The sequence below is a fragment of the Artibeus jamaicensis genome, unplaced genomic scaffold, assembly GCF_021234435.1.
Source record: "Artibeus jamaicensis isolate MK-2021 breed Jamaican fruit bat unplaced genomic scaffold, CSHL_Jam_final contig_867, whole genome shotgun sequence".
NCBI lineage: Eukaryota > Metazoa > Chordata > Mammalia > Chiroptera > Phyllostomidae > Artibeus > Artibeus jamaicensis.
In genome coordinates this window covers 8,035,898-8,059,155 of record NW_026521995.1, presented here as the reverse complement: position 1 = coordinate 8,059,155, position 23,258 = coordinate 8,035,898, and the positions used below count along the sequence as shown (strand labels likewise).

The window sequence follows — 23,258 nt, the reverse complement described above, 5'->3', positions numbered from 1 at the left end:
ATGGCAAATTTCCCTCAGTTTTTTTTTAAAGATTTTATTTATTTAATTTTAGAGAGAATGATGGGAGGGAGAAAGAGAGGAAGAGAAACATCAATGTGCGATGTGTGAGAGAAACATGATGGGTACCCCCAGTATACCCCCATTAGGGACCTGGCCTACAACCCAGGCATGTGCCCTGACCAGGAATCGAACCAGCAACCTTCCAGTTCGCTAGCTGGTGCCCAGCTCACTGAGACACACCAGTCAGGGCTCCCTTGGATTTCAATAACCTGAGAATCACTCTTACTCCATCAGAAAAAAATTTTTTTTTCTAAGAATAGATTTCTAGGTTGAAAATAGTTTTCCTTTGTACATTGAACATATCATTCCATAGTCTCCTGGCTTGCTTACTTTCTTTGTTGTTGTCAGGAAACGAGCTGTCACCCTGACATCTGTGGCTTGGTTGGTTGGGTCACAAAGCAAAGGATCGCCAGTTCAATTCCCAGCGGGGGCACATGCCTGGACTGCGGGTTCAGTCCCAGTCTGGGAACGTACAAGAGGTAACCAATGGATGTTCTCTCTAACACTGATGTTTCTCTCCTTCTCTTTCTCCCTCCTCTCCCCTTTCTCTAAAAGCAAATAAATAAAATATTTTTAAAAAATAAGCTATTGGCTTGTTATTCCTTTGAAAGGCAATGTTTCTCCTTTAAAGATCTCTTGTCTTCACTGCTCTGGTTTTACTGTGGTTTGTCATATTGTTCTAGGGGCAAAGATATGCGTTGTGTAATTATTCTAAATAGTGTACATTGTGATAGTTCTTTGCTTGTCTTCTCAAGTTCTACACTATGAATATTATAGTGCTCATTGTGACTACTTTTTTCATTTCCTGTTTCTGGCCATTGTCTAAAGTGAGTTTTGCTTGAAATGTGTGGGTATTTGAACTGAGGCAAAAGAGCCTCACAGAAAGTAGTAACTGTATATTTTATTGTTGAAAACACTAAATCTAATTGTATGCTCAATCCTTTAAAAAAGTGTTGAAGATCCATGTATGAACAGTCATAATTAGGGCATTATTGCTACTCGGATTTCTAATGCTTTGCCAGAGAAATACTTATTTTCTGGAACTTTATTTTTTATGATTTTCTAGTCCCTAAATGTAACTAGTTTTTACCAGATGCTTTCATCTTCGTCATTTATCCAGCTCACTGACATTTAGCAACTATTGTTGGAGGGAGATTATAGCATCTTTGGAATTTTAAATTTTACTAATCTATACTTTACTATTGTTTTAAAAGTCTGATATCTCAAATAACTATTTAAGTCTCTGTTTCTTATTTAAATCATACTTGGCTTATTCAGTCAATTCTTTTGTGCTAGGAATTTGTTTGTAAATTTATTGGGAAAGATATTTTGTAACAACTATAAACTAGGATTGTAGCTATTGATTTTTATAGGTCTTTATAATGTGAAAGGAAGAGTTTGAATTTACATATTGAAATAAAATGAAAAATTATACAACATTTTTTGATCTCCCATGGGAATGCTTGCCTTAGTGATAGAATACATATTATACAAAATGATATAACATGGAAGGCTTTTTCAAACTGCTTTGAATTCAGAGCATTTATATATTGCATTTATAGCAAGAACATTCAGGGCTTCACAAAGTCAAGATGGATAAGCATTTAGTGGAGGAATGTATAAATTGCCTTAAAAATCAAATCTATATTTTAAGAAATAAAATTGCTTAGGCCTCACCCTAAGGAGAATAAGCAGGATTTAAAAATTATATTTCTCAGAAGTTTCTAAAGCAACTTACTAATAAACATGCCAAATGTATAAATTCACCTGGTTTGGGATTGATCCAAAAGTTAAAAATATGACAACAAGGTCTCAGCAAATTTTATATTTCACTGAATATCAGATTAAACCAGTTAAAACACTCTTTGGCATTTAAATAATGTCAAGTGTTATTTGTTATTTATTATTTCTAGAACATAGAATTTAAGGTTAGATAAGTTGATATTTCTTTTAAAAATCAGATCTATTTATTAAAATTAATAAAAACAAGATGGGAGAGTTGGGTAAGATGATACTGACTTTTTATTCATGAATCATTACAGAAACGATCTGAAAGAGTAAGTGACTACACATAATTGACTTTCTTAAGATTAGCTAACTACTGGTAAGAATGATAAACCTTGAACTTCCTCCATAAAGTAAAGCCATGCCTAGCTGGTATAAGAGATGCTAGTCCTTCCAATAAAATTACTATTAATCAGATCATTGGGGACCAGAGGCAGCCTAGTCAAAGTTACCTAATTAAATTGTCTAACAAACTCTGGAGTTCTCTGGATTTGGGATCATGATCAGAAGGCAAGCAAATACAGCAAACAGAAGAAGAATTCAGGAATACTTGTGTAGAAATCAGGTCAAATCAAAAGTAGTAACTGTGGCCCCTGGAATCACACCAATGCACAAAGATTATGGGAAGGTGGGTAGGGGGAAATCATAAGGTTATTTTTTGACCCACTTCAGTTAAGGACTAAAGAGACACTAGCAAAGACAGAAGAATGAAAGAGGGCCTAACTTGTAGTGTAGCCTCAGGTGAATTTCCCCCTTCCCTGAGGAGTGCTGAGGAGATATCCTGGTCTTACTAAAACCAAAAAGCTACCATCTATAATGAACCCTAAATTTTATAACAATAATGTGTAAGTCTCATTAGTATTAGAAAGAATACATAACTATTTATTATTTATATATCGTGAAGAGAATCATAGTTTTTAAAAAACTCATCATCTTATGCTAAACATTTATTAAGCAACTTTTCTATTTACAATTCAAATAGTTAATATAATTTGTGTTACTTGGCAGTATGTAAGCAAAGTATCTAGTCAACTCTGTAATTTTCTTGGCAAAGCTATTTAGTATACTTAACTCTGTACTTAAATTAGTACCTACAACGTCAAATAAGGCATGAAATTCAGTAAGTAAAACTACATTTTGGGGAAACACCACCCTAAGGAGAAAATGCTGTAGTCTTTCAAGCTGTCATGTACAATCAGGTAATTTTTAACCTTCAATTGTTTAAAACATTAGTTTTGTCTGATCAAGAGCCAAAATACTAACAAATGCTTACATCTTCAAATGTTGAAAGAGTAGTGGTTTCCGTCAATTCACCTTAAATATAGAAAGTGACATCAACAGTCCTCAACAACTTATTGTCATATATTTGTCTCCGGACATATCTGTGTAACATGTGCACTGAACTTCCAGCCCCTGAGAATAGAATCCCAAGTATTACCTACATACATATGTCTGTGATTACTTCTGAGCACAATGACACTTGCAAGTAAAACTGAAAAGTTATAAAAGCTTCCTGCATCTTGTAATTTTGTTTATAATATATACGTACATATTAATATCAAATTTACAAAGCAGGATGCAAAACTGTGTGTATACACACACACGATTGCAACTCTAAAAAATGCACATTAAAAAAAAGGTGGCCAGGGATCCACTGAAATTGTACTGGTGCCTATGTCCTAGTTACAGAACCATGGTTGCTTTTGCTGCCTTTGTCTTGACTTTCCAGAGGTTCTACAGTGTGGTCATACCACTGTAATTCGGATGCCTACTGCTCCCTTGTCTTGTTGAGCACCTCCAAATGAACTGACTCAAAAACCAAGCAGTGACTAGTGTGCAGTTTACTGACAGTCTGGGAGGGGAGGAGCAGAGAAGTGCACCATTCATCCTACAGCAGAATTTGAGAGCCCTGTTCACCTGCTGCTCTCCAGAACCCCTTGTGTGCTGTGGTGCCACAAAAGCTCTTCTTTCTTCCTTCTCCCCCCAGCACCACGTCCTGCAGGCCCCAGTCTTACTGCTCCAGTCTTTGGCCTCCAAAATTCCATACCTCTCCTTTCAAGTTCCTTTCTCTTAAAATTGTTTAGCAAGATTTCTCTCTGCCTTAGCTTCTGCCTCTAAATTTGTTTATCAAACCCATTGATAAACATCCCATTGAGGTACTCAGAAAACAAGAGGATTCTGCATGACCAGGAACTGCCCTCATTATGTTTGTGTGAATGTAAATTGTTGTGATTTTCCAAGAAGACAATATGGCAATGTCTACCAACATGTAAAATATACATACCTTATGACCTTGAAGTCCCACTGCTAGAAATTCATCCAATGGAATTAATCAAGAAAGGTCATTGAAGGAAAATGTACATGGATGTTTTCTGCAACAGTGCTTTCCTTGGCAAAAATTAGAAATGCTTGAAGTGTCCACCAATGGCACTAGTTTAAACAAATACAATATCTCCATGTGAAGGCTACCATGCAGCTATTAAAAAGTGAGAGATTGTATAGACTGATATGGAAAGCTCTCAAAATATATTGTTTTCTAAAAACTCAAGATATTAAATAATCTAAGTATTTTTCAGAGGGTGTAAACCAAAAACTTTAGAGAGGAAACATGTCTATGTTGAGTTAGTGGGTCCCCAGACACAACTCAGCAGTGCAGTCATTGGTGTTCATCAGTGCACAGACTCAGGAGAGAGAGGCGGTCCTTGAGAAACCTTTCTAACCTCTCCGGCCCCAGTGATGCAGCCACATGATCTCCCTTGGGAGGAGGGGCATTGGTGATACAAGCGGCTGATGTAGTCACAAAAGTGAGCAGCTCCCTCCTCTGCAGCTTGCCCTCTGGTTGCCCTGCTATGATCTGCACGGGACAGTCTCGTGGCCAGAACAGGGGCAGACCTGACCTGTCACAGAGGGAGTGTCTGGCGAATTCCGCCATGCTGTGTGCTTTTCATTGCCTCCGCTCTGTGCATTCCTTTTTCTTGTGGAAAAGCCAGATGGACCTGATTTCTCTGGTGAATTATCGTCAGACATGCGACCTATGTTCTTTAATTTCTTTCATTGTACCCCTTGGAGATGCTGAAACATCAGCCCTATCCTTTAACAAATAGCACCTGGACTTTCTCATCTTGTTTCTTTCTGAAGCAATCACAAAACACTTTAGTAAAAATAGATTTATGACAGCTTTTCTATTTTTTTCCATTTTATATGTCTGCTAAATTCCACTTTTTTAAACATTAGAGAGAAAGCCACTGGTGGAATCACAATGTCTAGAAATGTTAACTTTTCCGTAAAAGTAAGGCCACTCAAATCTTGTTAAATTGATATTGTATTCATTCTGCCTCTTAATGCCCATGTTCATTCCAAAGGACTTGTAAAATGAAATCATCAAAAAGCTCCCAGCTGCACAAGTCTTTTGAAACATTTCTGTCGTAACAGAGTCTGGGTTACACATTACAAAAACATGCAAGGGGGCTTAAAGATAGTTTAACAAAAAGACTCAAAAGGGAGACTATCCAGGTGGCTTTTTAAGTGCGGAACATGATAAAATGGTATTTGGAAAGTATTATGCCAAGATGTAATAACTAGAAAACAAGAAAGTCTATTTATAAGCTCAAGTGTAACTTTAAGTCATAAATAGAAGAAATTTTGATAATGCAAGAGGAAAATAATATAACCGTGTATTAAATGTAAAACTAAAAACCTTCAGGTATATAAGAGAAATATGGAAGTCTGTTTTGGACCCATACTCCTGAAGCTCTGCACCAAGGCTTTCAGTTAGGTATGGCATCAGGCAGGGGTTTTCTCAAGGAAATCACTTAAGTATTTAAAAGAGAGGGGCCTGATTTGGGATACTGGTTACCCGAGGAAGGCAGAGCTGAAATGCTGGACGGCAGGCAGGGGATCAGCCCAGAGATTAACACTACGCCTGGGTCAGAGTGAGGAGGCAAAAGACAAGGGTCATTTGGAGGGGAGCTGAAAGACTCAACTGTGGCGTCTGTTGTTGCCAGGGACAGGGAGCAAGAGAAATCCCCTGGTTTCTCCCTTCTTCCTCCACCCTCTCCCACTAGTGTCCATCCTGGCCATTCCCGGTTTGGGAATGCTGTACAAAGTAGAACAGGGGAAGGGGGAGAAAGGAATCCCAGCACCAGCACGGATATTGTCTGCAATAGCCCAATGCCTTTTCCCACCTTACGTTCAGGTGAGAACTTCCCACTGGCTCACCCTGGGATGACCAAGGGACTCTCCTGTTGTACACGCCTCTGCTCAGCCCTTGCTGCTCCTCAAGTCTTGACAGTGTTGCTCTGCCGCGTTACTTAAAAGTAATATTTCAGGAAGATCCAGGATGGCAGCAGAGTAGCTGGGAGCTCTGTTCATCTACTCACAGACACCGAGCACATTTGAAGTGAGAACACAGCAGAGAGTTTGGGAAAGCATCTCTGAGTGAACACGTATGAGGACGAGAATGTGGGGGAGTGCACAGGACTATGCAGGAACCGGCTGCCTGCAGGGCCCCTGGGGGCCGATGGCCTGGGCTTTCCAAGCAGACTATCACCACTGCCCAGCCCAGCACTGCTGGCTGCACAGTTGCTGGCTACAGATTGGCTCAGGACACGGGAGCTACTAAGGCCACAAGAGAAGGCACTATAGTGTGGGAGCCATACAGAAACTCTTTTAAAAGGGTAGCCGAGGCAAATCCTGAGGCTCAGCAGGGATCCAGGCTTGCATGCTGGTGCACGAGGGCGGGCGAGGTGCAGTGGCTTTGCTAAACAAAAACTCGGAGGCAGAGAACACTGAAGGAATGGGAGGACCCGACCCAGTATGGCTTGCTAGTAGAGGCCAACTCAGATGGGAGAATTTGGAAGAAAGCTTCTGTGAGAGAGAGGCAGGCTTGGGTCTGGAAAGCAGGAGCCGAATGCCCAAGATTTGCTGCAGTCAGCCAGAGCCTTTCACAGACAGGCAAACATAACCCCCACCTGCCGGTTTATAGGGAATTGTCGAGGCTAGGCTGAGGAGATTCCTGCTGGGTACATTTCATCAGGGGAAAAAAGAAAAAGTATGGATAAGGCCCTTCACCAGACACTACTCGCCAGACACTACATGCTACACAGCTCCTCAGCCCGATTTACTAAACCCAACAGAGAAAATGGAGACAGGTGAAACAAGGCACGATCTTCTCTCCTGCATAACTGTTTAACATTCATTTCATATCCTTCATGTTTGGGCAAAATATGGGACAAGGTCTTATAATATAGTTTATTTCAAATCTCATATATTGCTCTTCCCTTCTCTTACTGCATACTACCTCCTCCCTCCCTCTTCATACTTTTCATATTCTATTTTCTTTCTTGCTACAACTTGTATCCATTCCACACTGTTACTATTGCTCCCCCCTCCAGCCTCTCAAAACCATTTGTGATTGTTATTAGTCATCTTGCATTCCTTCTCCCGTTCTTAAAATAACCCGTACTCTATCTCCTTTATTAATCTTTGACCATAGGTTGTGGATAAGGTGGTTAATGTTACAATTCTTCAATCTTATTTCTAGACAGTGACTATCTTTGTATTTCAAGTCTCAAATTTCACTGTTCCTACTCTCTCCTACTCCATTTTTGCCTTCCTCCTGCCCTTTCCTGTTTTTGTTTTAAATGTTAATTTATCCATCTTAGCCAGGTTTTTATCCCACACTCCTAGTATTCCTTCTCCCTCTATCCTCTCAAAATAACCACTTTTTTTCCTCCAGACATCTTCTAAGTTCTGTCTTTCCTTTTGCCCTCATATTCCCATCTCACCTATATACATCTTAGCTCATTGTTGATGATATTTCTGTGGTGCAGATTTTTCTGCAATTAGGTCCAAATTTTATATGTATCTTTTTGTTGTGATTGTGGTTTTTTCTCTCACTATATATATATATATAAAATTTACTTTGAATTTCAGTTTTAACCTAGTACTATACACTAACCCTCTCTTACTCCATTCCATCTTCCCTCCTTTTTTAGGCTATGAAGTAAAGTTTACTTTCCTCCCAGTTTGCCTTGTCTCTATGTCTCTAATTATTGCCTCTCTTTCTACCCTCACAGAATATTTTTTATTTCAGTTAGTCATCTCATATTAATTTTTCCTTTCTTCTATTAGTCTTAATTGCTTCACACCTTTATTAATATTGACTCATTTGCTGTTGATAGTGTAATTGTAGATGGTGGTTATTTTTGTGGGTGTGGTCTGGGTCTGTTTCCCAGGCTGTTTGTTTTTTGTTCTGGCAGCAGCAGTACAACAGCACACAACATGTGGTGGGCAGAGTGACTCTCAGTCAGTCAGCCAGAGCGAAGAACCCACCAAAGAATGACCCAGCAACAACCCAAACCCAATTTTACAACCAGAGAGCCCACATAAGATGCACAAAGGGCAGTGCACAAGCATCAAGCTAGGATGACCAAGGAGACGGCACAGCTGAGTCCCACAGGTCTCCTACCACAGAAAGTCACACCACAAAGACAGGGAGTCAAAGAAGATCAACCTAACACATAGAGACAAACAAGAAGAGTCACCTAAAATGAAGAGACAAAGAAACAACCTCCAACTGAAGAGAAAGGAGGACTCCCCAGAAAGACTGCTAAATAAAGTTGAGGCCACTAAACTATCAGATGTTGAGTTCAAAATAATGGTTATACCAGAAGGGGGGGGAATAATGGGGGAGACGAGGAGGGGTTGTCAGGAACAACTATAAAGGACACATGTACAAAACCAAAGGGGGGTAGGATCAAGGGTGGGAAGTGGAGATTGCTGGGGGGGGGGTACTGGTGGGGGGAAAATGGAGACAACTGTCCTTGAACAACAATTTAAAAACGTGGGGGAAAAAACCCCAAAATATAAAAAAATCCCAAAATAATGTATGTATGGATGCTCCGGAAGCTCAGTAGGAACATCAAAGAACTCCAAGGAAGCTTCAAGGAACTTACTGTGAAATATATAAGCATGAAAAAGGACACAGAAAATATCAGTAAGAGCCAGGAGGAAATGACAAATACAGTATCTGAAATGCAGAACACAGTGAAAGGAATTAAAAGCAGGCTAGATGAAACAGAGGATTAAATCAATGAGCTGGAGAACAAGGTAGAAAAATATTCCCAGACAGAGCAACAAAATGAAAAGAGACGCAAAAAGAACAAAGAGGGGTTATGGGAGCTGCAGGACAGCACGAAACATAACAATATCCATATAACAGGGATACCAGAAGACGAAGAGGAGGAGCAAGGGATAGAAAACCTGTCTGGAAAAGTAATGACAGAAAACTTCCCTAACTTGATGAGAGAAAAGAGCATGCAAGTCCAAGAAGCACAGAGGGTCCCAATCAAGGTGAACTCAAAGAGGCCCACTCCAAGACACTTCATAATTAAAATGGCAAATTTCAAAGACAAAGAGAGAATCTTTTCTTCTTCAACTTATTTATTTATTTTAGAGAGAGGAGAAGGGGAGGAGAAAGGGCAGAGAAACATCAATGTGTGGCTGCTTCTTACTCGCCCCCTACTGGGGACCTGGCCTGCAACCCAGGCATGCGCCCTGACTTGGAATTGAACCAGCAATCCTTTGGTTTGCAGGCTGGCACTCAGTGCACTAAGCCACAACAGCAAAGGCCAAAGAATCTTAAAGGCAGCAAAGGAGAAACAAGAAGTAACATACAAAAGAGCTCCAATAAAACTAGCAGCTGATTTCTCAAAAGAAACACTATAAGGCAGAAGGGAATGGAAAGAAATATTCCAAGGAATGAAAATCAAAAGCCTACAACCAGAACTATGCTATCCAGCAAAGCTCACATTTAAAATGGAAGGCAAAATAAGGAGTTTCCCAGACAAAAGAAGGCTCAAAGAATACACCTCCACCAAACTAGCACTGTAAGACATACTAAAGCTACTGCCTTAAGAAGATGAAGAAAAAGAATGAGAGACAGAGGAACCCAGGTACAGAGGGGGGAAATGGCAATGAATAAGTACCTATCAATAATAATCTTAAATGTAAATTGATTAAATGCTGTGATCAAAAGATATAGGGTAGCTGAACGGATAAGAAAGCATGACCCACACATATGCTGTCTACAAGAGACCCACCTAAGAACAAAAGACCTACACAGACTGAGTGAAGGACTGGAAAAAATACTCCAAGCAAATGGTCAGGGGGAAAAAAAGGGTAGCAATACTCATGTTGGACAAAACAGATTTCCAAACAAAGGCCATAAGAGGAGACAGAGGACATTTCATAATACTCATGGTTAGAATCCATCAAAAAGATATAAATATTGTAAACATATATGCACTCAACATAAGTCACACCCAAATATATAAGGGAAGTCTTGGTGGACTTCAAGAAAGATATAGACAGTAACAGACTTATAGAAGAGAATTTTAACACCCCATCATCAACAATGGACAGATCTGCCAGACAAAGAATCAATAAGGATATTGTGGCATTGAGTGACACTCCAGGTCAAATGGACTTAACTGATATATACAGAACCTTTCACCCCAAAGCAGCAAAATACATTCTTTTCAAAAGTATATGGAACATTTTCAAAGACAGGCCACATGACAGAACACAAAACAAGCCTCAACAAATTCAAGAAAACTGAAATCATATCAAGCATTTATTCAGATCACAATGGCTTGAAAGTAGAAACCAACCTCAAGCAAAAAACACAAAAATAGTTAAATTCATGGAGACTGAATACCAAGTTGTTAAACAATGAATGTTAATGAATATTAAACAGTGAGATCAAGGAAGAAATCCAAAAGTTTCAGAAACAAATGAAAATGAACACACAACAGCCCAAAACCTATGGGACACAGTAAAGGCAGTCCTGAGAGGGAAGTTCACAGCAATACAGCCTACCTAAAAAAGACAGAAAAATTTCAATGCAATGCCAATCAAAATATCAATGACATATACCGCAGATACAGAACAGGTATTTCAAAAATTTATATGCAACCATAAATGACCCGAATGCCTCACCAATCTTGCGAAAGAAGAACCAAGTAGGAGGAATCACAATACCTGATATGAAATTATATTACAAGGCCACTGTAATCAAAACAGTCTGGTACTGGCATAAGAACAGACACATAGATCAATGAAACAGAATAGAGAGCCCAGAAATAAACCCACATCTATACAATCAGTTGATATTTGACAATGGGGGCAGGAAAACAATAGGAGTAAAAATAGCCACTTCAATAAATGGTGTTGGGAGATCTGGAAAAGTACATGCAAAAAAATGAAATTTGACCACCAACTTACACCATACACCAAAATAAACTTAAAATGGGTAATAGACTTAAATATAAGTTGTGATATCGTAAAAGTCCTAGAGGAGAACATAGGCAGGAAAATTTCAGATTATCTCACACAGCAATATTTTCACTGATATGTCCCCTAGGGCAAGGGATATAAAGGAAAGAATAAACAAATGAGACTATCAAATTAAAAAGCTTCTACATGGCTAAAGAAAACATCAACAAAATGGAAAGGGAACCAATCATATGGAAAAACATATTTGCCACTGATACCTCAGACAAGGGTTTGATCTTCAAAATATATAAAGAACTCACATGACTGTATATCAGAAAGAAAAACAGTCCAATTAAAAAATGGGCAAAGGATCTGAATAGACACTTCTCCAAGGAGGACATACAGACATGAAAAAATGCTCAACCGCACTATCAGAGATGCAAATTAAAACACAATGAGATATCACCTCACACCTGTCAGAATGGCTATCATCAATAAATCAACAAACAACAAGTGCTAGTGAGGATGTGGAGAAAGGGGAACCCTTTTGCACTGTTGGTGGGAATGCAGACTGGTGCAGCCACTGTGGAAAGCAGTATGGAGATACCTCCAAAAATTAAAAATGGATCTGCCTTTTGACCCAGTGATCCTACCTCTGGGATACATCTATAGGAAACCAAAACATTAATTTGAAAGAACATAAGCATGCCTATGTTTATTGCAGTATTATTTACAATCACCAAGATATGGAAGCAGCCCAAGTGCCCATCAGAAGATGAGTGGAAAAAACAACTATGGGACATTTACACAATGGAATAGTACTTGGCCATAAGAAAAGAGATCCTTTTGCAACGGTATGGATGGACTTGGAAACATTATACTAAGTGGTAGGCATGGTAGTGCATTCCTGGAAAATTCAGTGTATAGTACAACTCAGCCAAAATACCACTTATGTTGTTCTTTCCTGAGTTGCTTGGGCCAATGATTATTTTTATTTATTTCTTAGGAAAGCTTTTAAGGTAACACATTTTTCTGAGTTCAGTTTTAGTCATATTCCATAGATTCTGATAGTTTTATTGTTATTTTCTGAATAGTCTGCAATTTTATGTATATTTCTTCAAAGATCAGGATTTATTTAAAAATTTAAATTTTCTAGGAGCTTTGTTGTTTGTTATTCTTTTGGTTGTATTGGACTGTGGTTATATAACATGCAACAAAGTATTTAGATATTTCAGGACTTCATGAGGTATCATTATGCCCTAAAATAGGACTGGGTCTGATAAACACTCAGTGGGGGCTTTTGACTAAAAGGTGTAATCTGTTTGCATTATTTTTTTCTTTTTCAATTACAGTTGACATACAATAAAACATTAGTTTCAGGTATACAATATAGTGATTAACATTTGTACGAAGTGATGACCCCCATAAGTCCAGTACCCACCTGACATACAATGTGATTACAGTGTCATTGACTATATTCCCTATGCTGTACTTACATCCCCACAACTGTTTTCATAACAGCCAATTTATACTTCTCAATCCCCTCGATTCACGCAGTCTCCCAGTACCCATCCCATCAGGCAACCATCAATTGTTCTCTGTGTCTGTGACTCTGATTTTGTTCTATTTGTTCATTTATGTTGTTTTTTTAGATTCCACATTAAGTGAAATCATTTGATATTTGTCTTAGTTATTTAATTAGTCCTCTAGGCTAATTAAATTATTTAATACCCTCTAGGTCCATCCATGTTGTCACAAATGGCATGGTTTTCTTTTTTATGGCTGAATAATATTTCATTGTATACATATGTACCACATCTTTCTCAATTCATCAATCGATGGACACTCAGCTCAATCACTGCAAAGAGCATAGTGTCATATTAACTTAGAGCAATCATGATTCATCAATAAGGACTGGAACTCAGGTAGACTAAAGAGAAAGTTGTATATTCTGCTATCATGTTTGTGTTTCTGATAATAACCACTGTTTGAAGATTAACTCACTCATATAGGCAGAGAGACATCAAGCTATATCTAACTAAAGCTTCAGTGTTCTGAGAAAATTCTTTGTAAATTATACATGAAGAAAAAAGATTACCAAGTCTCACCTGTTTCCAGCTTTGGCTCAAGTGATAGCAACAGCAGGATGCACAATGCGGGGAAGACAGCATGGAGTTGGAGGAAGCCAGACATGATCCAAACCCTCATCCCACCACCTGTCACCTGTGTCACCTTGGAAAAGGTACTGAAGCCTTGCCCCTAAGTTTTTTCAACTGAAAAAGATGTTCTCTCCCATATAAGATAGTTGTGATAATTAAATGAGCTAGTACATGGAAATTGTATGGATGTGTGATGTTTAATAACTCTAATTTGTCCTTCCAGTGATTAGGCCTGTGTAGATATATACGGTAAATGTTATTAAAGGGATATATTCCCATTCCTGCAGGTTAAGTTACTGAGTGAGCATCTGGAGAGGAAAGGTAATAGCAAAAGAAAGGGCAGTAATACAATTAAGAAACATTTCTCTTAAATTGGTATCAATTAGAATGCATACCAGAGGCCAAAAATAAAAATTGGAACACTTTCTATTAAGGATTTCCTAATTATTTCCTGATGTAACACTTCGAAGTAATGGAGTTTTTTAAAATAGTAAAGCTTATCATAGAAATTATTTATGAGGAAGCTCCCAGTGAATTCACTAATAGGGGAACTGTTTATGCAGGGAAATTAGAATATTTATACAGCTATTTTTAAATTGTGTGATGCAGAAATGATCGTTATAAAACAGGAATGCACAGTCGGTGAGTACTTCCACCCAGATTTGGTTCCGGCATTTTACATGGCTCAGCTCTTTCATCTCACGCCCAAACAATGCCACGTGGTAAGCACCATGATTGTCTCCATTTTTCTAACGAGAAAATGAGGACCAGAGAGATTAAATGACTTTCTCAAGGTTGCAAAGCTGGTAATAGGCAATTCTGCTCTTTACTGCCACACTTTTAAGCTTTCCGTGGAAGCAGTGCTGGGACTAATTGGCTCAACTGCTGAAGCAAAGCCAATACTAATTAGCTTGTCTGTGTAAGCAGGTAGCAGATTGTCCTCATATGCACAGCAGAAAAAGTTCAGCTTTGCCTACGGGCGGAGTAGGGGAGGGGCGTGGCCATCTGGGCGGGCTGGGATCTTGCTCCCCACCGCATTCCCCCACATCTTTAAAGAACTGTGCTGTACGGGTAAGAGAAAGACAGGTGAATCCCATCTCCCAACCGCCTTGATGAAACCGACAGATGTTCGAAACAAATATGAAATTTAATTTTAGACCTAACAAATTCAAATAAATCAGTTAGTTATCAGTGAACAGAATTTGTTCCACCATGGGAAACAGTGTAATCTCCAAATGAAAAAAGAAACCAATTTTCAAGAAAGTACACACATAATTTGAAGATACTTTATTAAGATCAAAGATTTTCCATTACAGTTATTTATGAATCGTTACTAGTCAAAAGGAAAATAAATAGTAAAAAGCTGTGTCTTCAGGAAGGTTTTGATAACATGATTTTGTAAATCTGAGAAGTTACCATGTTCATCAGTTTTAAATTATTACCATTGAGATACATTCAACCATTACACAATACCAGGAATGTCAGCCTAAAAGAATCAAGAACACCTATATTGGTAGGTAAAATAATGGTGAAAAACAAAAACCAACTGTATTTCAATTCCACATTTTTACTTTTAACCAACTCTTCATTTGTTGATCATGGGAACATAGAATTTTATTCATCCTGGATTTTGAATATAGGGACATAAACGAATAGCAAACATTCCTCTTCTCTCAAATAGCGGCTGACACTCCATCTTGGGAGCAGCTAGAGTGAGGTGCACAGCACCAGGATCCTTGCTGGAGGAGGCTGGGGGTGCGGAAGGAAGGTACAGAATCAAGCGCCTTTTGCTGCACTTATCAACCAACCTGGGAGCTGGCCCTGTCTTATTAAATTGCAACCAGATGTTTTTGTAAGAATCAAAATAGCCGTGTAAACATCACCTGCCAGACCATGTAGACTATCTGACAAAAGATTTCTCAAAATGCCCCTTTTCATTACTTTCAAAGTATTTTTCAGCTCTAGTCTAAAAAGGGACAAGTGTCTGGACAGTTGTATCTTTGTAACGCCTTCAATTAAAAACAAATACTCAGTCTCCACCACCTTATAGTATCTCTATGCCTAGAGTAAAGAACTGAGGCAGTTATCTGCAAATAAGAAAAATCCATGTAGGTATTTCAGAACAAAGAATTTGGACTACCAAATTATTCATGTGGTTGCCTAAATTATTATACATTTCCCATTATTCTTTGTATAGGAAATCTTGCTCTTAAGGATATTTTTGCCAATAGCCAAACCAAGTAAGACTTGGATTTTCTTACACCAGCCACACAATTTTAAGTATGGCTTTAGTATCATATTTGGTAATCCCTTTCCCTCTTTTTAAAAAACTATATTGTTTACTATTTAGTTAATAAATATAGAAATCATTGTTTGGATTATGTCGTTAAGTAACATTTAGTCCGATTAAATATTTTGGTGTGTGCATCAAGGTCGTTATAGTAGCTTTTGTCTCTGCTTCTAATATGAAATTTGACATGCCTGAAGAAAATCCAGTGGATAAGCTACCAAATGTGCGGTGCACATATAACACACTAGTGTGTCTATCTCTGTATGAATAAAGGTCAAATATTTACATGGAATGCTGACCCTGTCTTATAAAACACTATTTTAAGTTATGCCATCTATACATATAATTTATTTTATGAATAGCCCCATTTGATAATTAAAAAAATATGCCTTTCAAATAGTTCATAAATATATAAAATCTACTACATTCTATTTTTCTTTAAACATGACATCTAAACTTTACAAGTCAACAAAAGATATTTTTTTCTGTTTGAAAGTCCCAGATGCAATGATTTTTTGATTGGTAGGATCTTACTGCATGCAAGAATGGCAGGACATTCTCATCTAACTTACGGACATTTGCACTACTTTAAGCCATATAATTTACCTGCTGGAGATCAGCAGTATCAAAGAAAAATGAGAGATCCCATCTAAATATTTACATTCTAAGAGCCTTTTTAAAACTTCTTAAAAATGGCAATATTAGGATGGTATCTGGTCAGTGTTAAGAATTATTCTGATGATGAATAAATAAGTTAAAAATATGTGAAAGGTTTCCTGAAATATATCTTAGTAGAATTTAAACTTGTGGTGATAAACTGTGCATATTTGAAAATTTTTCTTTAACTGTATTTTCTAAAAGCTTTGCTTTTAGAACAGAAATCACATTTTTATAACTTATTAGGAAAATCCAAAGCCAGGAATATTATTTAAGGATATACAAATAAAAATGCCCTTTGTAATCATTTCTTGACCCATGATATCAGCATTTTAAGATTAATGCTGGAAGGAAAATTTTTAGTTACATATATAACAAATTTTACACCTGTCATCCCTTATTAAATATTTGTTCAGTTGCTGATATTTACTCACAAGTCCTTCTCAAGCTATAACATGAAAGCCACTAAGGCAGGTGCTCAGTAATTCCTTTAAGAGTGGTTTTTAAATGCACATGCCATGAACACAATGTATAGCAGGTCTTTGAATTACAATGTAAGTTTCATTATAAAGTTGAGATGCCATAAGAACTTAACTCCCATTTATATCAATTAGTCCATGGTAAAATTGGTTTCCTTATATGTCATTAAATACCCACTATCAATGACATCAAGTGAAGACTTCATGTACTGTGTATACATAAGAAAAAGGCTGCACTTTTTAGAATAGAAAGAAGATGCCTACGATGATCCCCTAAAAAAACAGCAAAGCTGTCCTGTCTGCCTAAACAGGATTAACAGGATTAACAGCTCAAGGCTGTTAATTCTTTAAAATTTTTTTAAATTTATTTATTGATTTTTAGAGAGAGAAGGATGGGGAGACAAGAGAGCAGAAGGGGGAGAGAGAGAGAGAAAGGAGAGAAAGACATGGATTTGTTGTTCCACTTATTCATTCACTGGTTGATTCTTTCTGTGTGCCCTGACCACGGATGAAACCAGTGACCCTGGCATATAGAGATGGTGCTCTAACCTACTGGGCTAACCAGCCAAGGGCCGAAATTAATTCTTTCAATTGCTAACAGGCAGACTCGATGGCGGTGACTATGTCCCACACCAGCTGAAGCACCAAACTCTAATTAATTTATTCTCTAGTCATGTCTGTCTAAAAAGTTCAACCTCATTCTGGAGATAGAGCTATACATTAAAGACATACATAAAGTTCAAAGCTTTTCTAAGAATACAGCACTGTGCAGATTTCAATGTTGGATATTATACTCAAAAACTGTTTGAAATAAGGCTGTAAAAAAGATGCAAACAAAACCAACACTCAATTTTCACTAAGACTCCCCATCTATGACAGTGATACAGATTTCTTTTAAAAACCCTGCCACCAAAACGGTAACTGATATAATCATACACTCTACCATAAAAATGATGATGGAAGTATCTTAGTTATGAATGTAACCAGCTCACTGGGACCCAATGAGTCTCTGTCTCTAACTTGTCAAAAGTTGTTTTCAGGTCTTTGAATGCCGTGGTGAGATCATCATTTACTATAATTTTGTCAAAGAGATGCCCATATTGATTTTCCATTATCTGTGCTGATTTAATCATTTCTTGAAAGTCTTCTTCCTACAAAAGGAAGTATTTTTTTTTAAGTGACTAACCAGGCAATTACATCACTTCACATCAGTGCAAGCATTCCATCACCGGTTTATCTACTGCTGTTCTGTAGCCACTATTTCACTTGAGCCAGAAATGAAAATTTCCCTTTTTAATTATAAGTTCCTCCAAAAGCCATAATTCCTAATACTACCTCTCTGATTTGCTTGTAATGAAACTGCTCTGACAAAAGTGAAAACTTCTATCTTACCTGAAGTTCAGGATAATTAATCACTAACTTATCATTATAGGGATAGCTCAGGGTTAAAATAGCTACAGGGAGGGTTGGGAAGAGACATTTACTCTGATATTGCATTATTTATGCTTATTTCCTGCAAGGACTTTATAACATACTACTTTTTTATACTACTTTTCCAGAATTGGATACATTTATAAAAGGACAGTTATCAAGTCCTTCCTATGTTTCACTGGAAGAGGGTGAGAGGGCCTTCCTATTCACATATTTGAGCCAGGAAATATTTTAGTTGATTACATAATAACTTAAGCCTACATAACCATACATAAATGCGAGCTAAATCCTAAGACTATGCTATAACCTATTCTCTTCACTGAGAAACCTTCACATTTACAAACAGTACAATAACTCATTATATTACAACATACTAAAGTAAATTCAAGTCTACAGTTCAATGTCACAGAGTATTTCACAGTAGGAAATTTAACTAACATCCTATGACAGTACCTATTTAGCATGGATATGTGTTGCCAGTATTTTAGAAAAAAAGTACTTATTAAATATTGGGAACCACAAGTATAATCTGTATTTTTGAAACCACAGTTAACAGGGTACAAATTAGTACAGACTAAGGTTGAAGATGAGTTAGTTAAGAGAGTGAGGGTGGTGGAAGGGAAGCTCTTGACATTTGCTTTCTTTGCTTTTTAATTTTGGTCCTAAGGTAGAATACATTACCTTAAAGTTAGAAATAAAAACAATGAAATGAAAGGCCTCACCAGAAATCCCTGTAAGTCATTAACATGCAACAGTTGCCATCTGTAATATAACTCATAGGAAATACAAATATTCTTAAATAATTATTTGAGTCTACTTGTTCTGTAAACAAAATGATACTTTTTTCCTTTATTATGCTAAGTATTGATGCAAAAAGACAAAAAAGTTAAATTATTAAAATGTTCATCTAGATTATTAATGATGGATAGTAACTGACTTTGATTTCTTTTCCCTTTAAAAATAAGGGAAGTCTGAAAACTAAGTGCTCTTTTATATAAATGGCCTATAAAAATTTTATAAGTATGCAAAATAGTTTTAAATCAATGTGATATGAAGATCCATCCATGGAAACACAAAAAGCATCATAGTACATCACTCAAAATGTCTGTATCTAAATACAATTCTATACTATAGATTTTTGGATCACAACTTCATCTCTTAGAGCCTTCTTACGGCAGTCGCTACTGTGCACATGATTTTATCTACTGCTTACGTATTTTCACTAAAGCATCACCATACTTACCGTAAAGGGCTTTGCAGCACCCTGGTCATCTCTGCTTGAAATAATCTTTGCATTTTTTCTTGTCTCCCTCAAACGCTCTATTGATGGAGGCTTTATAAATATGACATAGGGCTTAAATTCTAGTGTCCTTAAATGCTTCACTGTCTGCAAGGAAGAAAAGAAGGTTTTTATATTTCTCCATAATGTCACGAGCAACTTCTACTATACAACAAAGTTTTCTTCCCAAGGAGGAAATGTCTTAAAATTATTTTCTAATCAAGGTCTGTTGATCTTTCAATATATTATTCAATCAGATGTTGACAATTAAATGTAATAAATTGCCCTGGCTGGTGTAGCTCAGTGGATTGAGCACAGGCCTGTGAAGCAAAGGGTTGCCAGTTCGATTCCCAGTCAGGGCACATGCCTGGGCTGCAAGCCAAGTCCCCAGCGGGGGACACATGAGAGGTAACCACACACTGATGTTTCTCTCCCATTCTTTCTCCTTCCCTTCCCCTCTTTCTAAAAATGAGTAAAATATTTAAAATATATATATTTTAAAAAATAAATGTAATAAATCCTCCTGAAAAGATGATGAAAATGTAACTTGTCATCCAACATGTTTTGAAATATGCCATAATTAATATTGAGCAGAAGCAGCTAGAAATGCCATGAAACTGATTTTTAAATCAAATACCAAGAAGAGGCTCTAAGGTGGATAATCTTCTGTACGTGAAAATCTCCCATCCATCCCATTTAAGTCTCCTCCTGATTTCAGGCATGAGTTCTCCTTCTCTTTCCTTCCGCCCTTCCCAGTGCCCTAAAAGGGCAAGCCTCTTGCTTTCCATGAAGCTTGTCAACACTTCTCCAGCAAATATTTTATTGACACTATGCCTTGGGGACTCATCTGTAACCAAGGGTTGTTGATAAAAGAATGAGAGTTGAGACCTCTTCAGAATATGAACATAAATCATAAACTTCCCTGAAAGGTTAGGCAGACGGGTTAGTTATTTGTGTGTGTTCGCAGTGTGGTGGGGGACAGGGGACAAAAGGGCTGGTGGGGCCCTGAGAATGTCAAGTTTACACCCCCCGAAGGGAGCTGGGAACAACTAGCCCCAGGACACCAGCAGAGAGGCTCTGCTCAAGCAAGAGTGTGTCCCACTCATTGCCGGTGCCTCAGTTAAGAGTCAGCGGCCCTACTGCCTCTTGACTGAGGTACACAGGACTCCTCCAGGTCGGTCTGGCTCCCAGAGGTTTGCACCTCCAGCTGTGCGACCCCTGGCATAAGAATCTGGCCCCTGGGAGGTGAGGACAACGCTGTGGCTTAGGTTCCTGTCGGAGGCTATACGGTGCTACAAGGAACTGAACGGCTTTATCCAGCAGCCCTCTCAGTCCGTGGTAATTATAGGACTTCCCAGGATGCCAAGCTGAGCATGCCATAAAATTGCTGTGAAATGCCCCACTGCTCTCATTATATACACAAAACCAAATCCAGGATATAGACAGAACCAAAATCAAAGAAAGAGGCCTGAGGACCAAAGTGCCCACTGTTTAGAGTTTTAGAAAAATTACAATAACATGTAAGAGTACATTATACATATAATGTAACAGTTTTAAAAATATGAAACACATAGAAGCAAATCTTAAGAATTATTATACTTGGCAAAAACTTAATATAAACAAGACTTACAAACACAGATCTTAAGGCTTCCCCTACTCCTCCTTTCGAAGAACAATATGGGCTTTTTGTTCACCAAAAACTCCTCAGATTAATGAAGTGCTTTTGTCACCTTAGCAAAGGCACATCTATGCCCAGAGTGGACTTTACATTTATCCCATAGTGAGAGGCTAACACGAAGCACAGTGGCTTACATGAGCCAGAAGGGTGTTGAATAGTTCATTCTTTACTTACATGAGGCTGAACATCCAACAAACATACTTTGTTTTTAGCTAGGACAGACCGAACTGAGTCTATACTTGTACCATAGTAGTTGTTTTTATATTCACCATATTCAATAAACCTGCAGAAAATTAGAAATGTATTAGACTCATTATGAATTAAATATATATATAGGTAGCAAGACATAATTCATATATGCAAAAAACATATTTTTGCTGAACATGAATTTTTTACTGTGTTTAATCAAATAAATAGAGCCAAGTACTCCAGAATGTCAATTAAAAAATCTTTTAATTTACATTTTCAAATCAGTAACACTTGCTTGTATTACACTGAAGCAGAAAAAAGTACTTCAGTCCAGCAGTACGCTAATGTTTTCCCTCACCTCTTTTTCAAACTAATTCAGTGCAATAAAACAGTGAATAAGGCGAACAATAGAAACTACTGAAATTTCACTGCACTCTACAGAATAACCAAGCTCAACTTTAGAACGAAGGAGGAACTGGTTGGTGGCTAATGGAACCGGGGCAGCCGATCAGGTGCTATAAAAACAGAATTGCTGTGCCAAACACAAAAAAAGCATTTTGATGTTTCAGTAAAATTCCACAATGCTGCATTTAAAACACACATTGCTCCCTAATACTCTAAAATGTATGTGTTTAAGCAAATGGAAGAGGTAAGGAGAAGGGATGTAAGGCTAGTTAAAGGACATGATACAAGCAAACAGATTAACATCATTTTAATTGTTTGAAAAGCCAGTGAGAGAGACAGAGGTGTGTGGATCAACTACACAGTTGCTGGTTTTTAAAATAAAATTCTATCCAAATTATATATTGAAATTCAGATAGTGGGGAAAGGGTCACAGTTAGATACTAGCAAGTACTAACTGAATTACCACCTTTTTATTGGTTTCAAATATTATAAAAATTATATTTCAAATGAAAGGGAACCCTCAGTTGTCTAAAACTGGATAGAAAGGCATATACTTAAAAACAAATCAAACAGTATTCTAAAAAACACTTCCACTTACTTGTTATTTTGTACATCCGTCTCAAACAAATGCTTGGAAATGAAAATGTATTCAACACCGTCCATCTCCTGGCTTCTTCTAGCTCTAGTAGTGTCTGTGATTTAATTAAAGAGAGCATAAGAAAAGTCTCCATCGGCCATCCACCAAACATCCTAAGGAAAATACTAAAGAGGAAGTCATCATATATTTAAGTATTTTTCTTAAATAAGATTTTAAAACATATAACAAAGCAAATTAGTGAATAAACTATAGTAAAATGTCATTAATTTAGATATATCACTAATATTTAAGTTATATTGACCTGAAGGTAGATTCAAAATTAAATTGCATTATGCCTGTGCTATTTTTTTTGAAGTTACTCTTATAAGTTGATTAAATAAAAATGGTATTTCTTGCAAATAATATACTTATTATTGTTATTTACTGGTCTTTATTAATTGAAGCAAGTCTAATGCCCAGTAGGTTGTTAAGGTACACTCAAATTATTTGACGATCTTCCACCCCAGTATATAGCGTACACCATATAATGTTTTATATTACTAACTGAATGAAATCATAGACTTCTATGTGCTATTTATTCCTTCTTTGCAAAATTATAAATATCTTCTTGGAATACTACTGAACTTCCAAACTTTCATTAATTTTGCCTAATTATTTTCTACTGAATTATAACAGAGCAGAAACATACAGGATTGATTTAAAAAATAAATAAAACAAACAACAAAAAAAACCCCTAAGGAGCCGCAGTGCCAAATGGCAAGTGAAAAATCAAATACAGTTCTTAATTCCTGATGTTACAACTGAAATTGTAACAAGGTTTTGGTTGTAAATCTCTGAACCCAAAATAACTATCTAAATACTCCAAAAACAAAGAAAGAAGGTAGATTGGGAGGGGAGTGGACCTAAATGGGGGGAAGAGCTTAACCATTGTTTCTTTGTAGTTTTGCCCTCAAGGTCAGGTCATTCATGAGC

At 37.3% G+C, this 23,258-nt stretch overlaps 1 protein-coding gene across 4 annotated transcripts in view; it reads right to left on the bottom strand.

The window, feature by feature from the left end:
• Nucleotides 1-14,591: 14,591 nt before the first annotated feature.
• The window catches only part of MPP7 (MAGUK p55 scaffold protein 7), a 245,426-nt gene continuing 236,759 nt past the window's right edge, over nt 14,592-23,258 (bottom strand). For all 4 annotated transcript variants that reach the window (XM_037140833.2, XM_037140832.2, XM_037140836.2 and 1 more), the window contains 4 exons: nt 22,287-22,380; nt 21,269-21,377; nt 19,381-19,524; nt 14,592-17,857 (listed from right to left, as the gene is read on the bottom strand). In XM_037140833.2, coding sequence (XP_036996728.2) covers nt 17,678-17,857; nt 19,381-19,524; nt 21,269-21,377; nt 22,287-22,380 — 527 coding nt within the window. In that variant the 3' untranslated portion in view covers nt 14,592-17,677. The remainder of the gene's footprint in view (nt 17,858-19,380; nt 19,525-21,268; nt 21,378-22,286; nt 22,381-23,258) is intronic.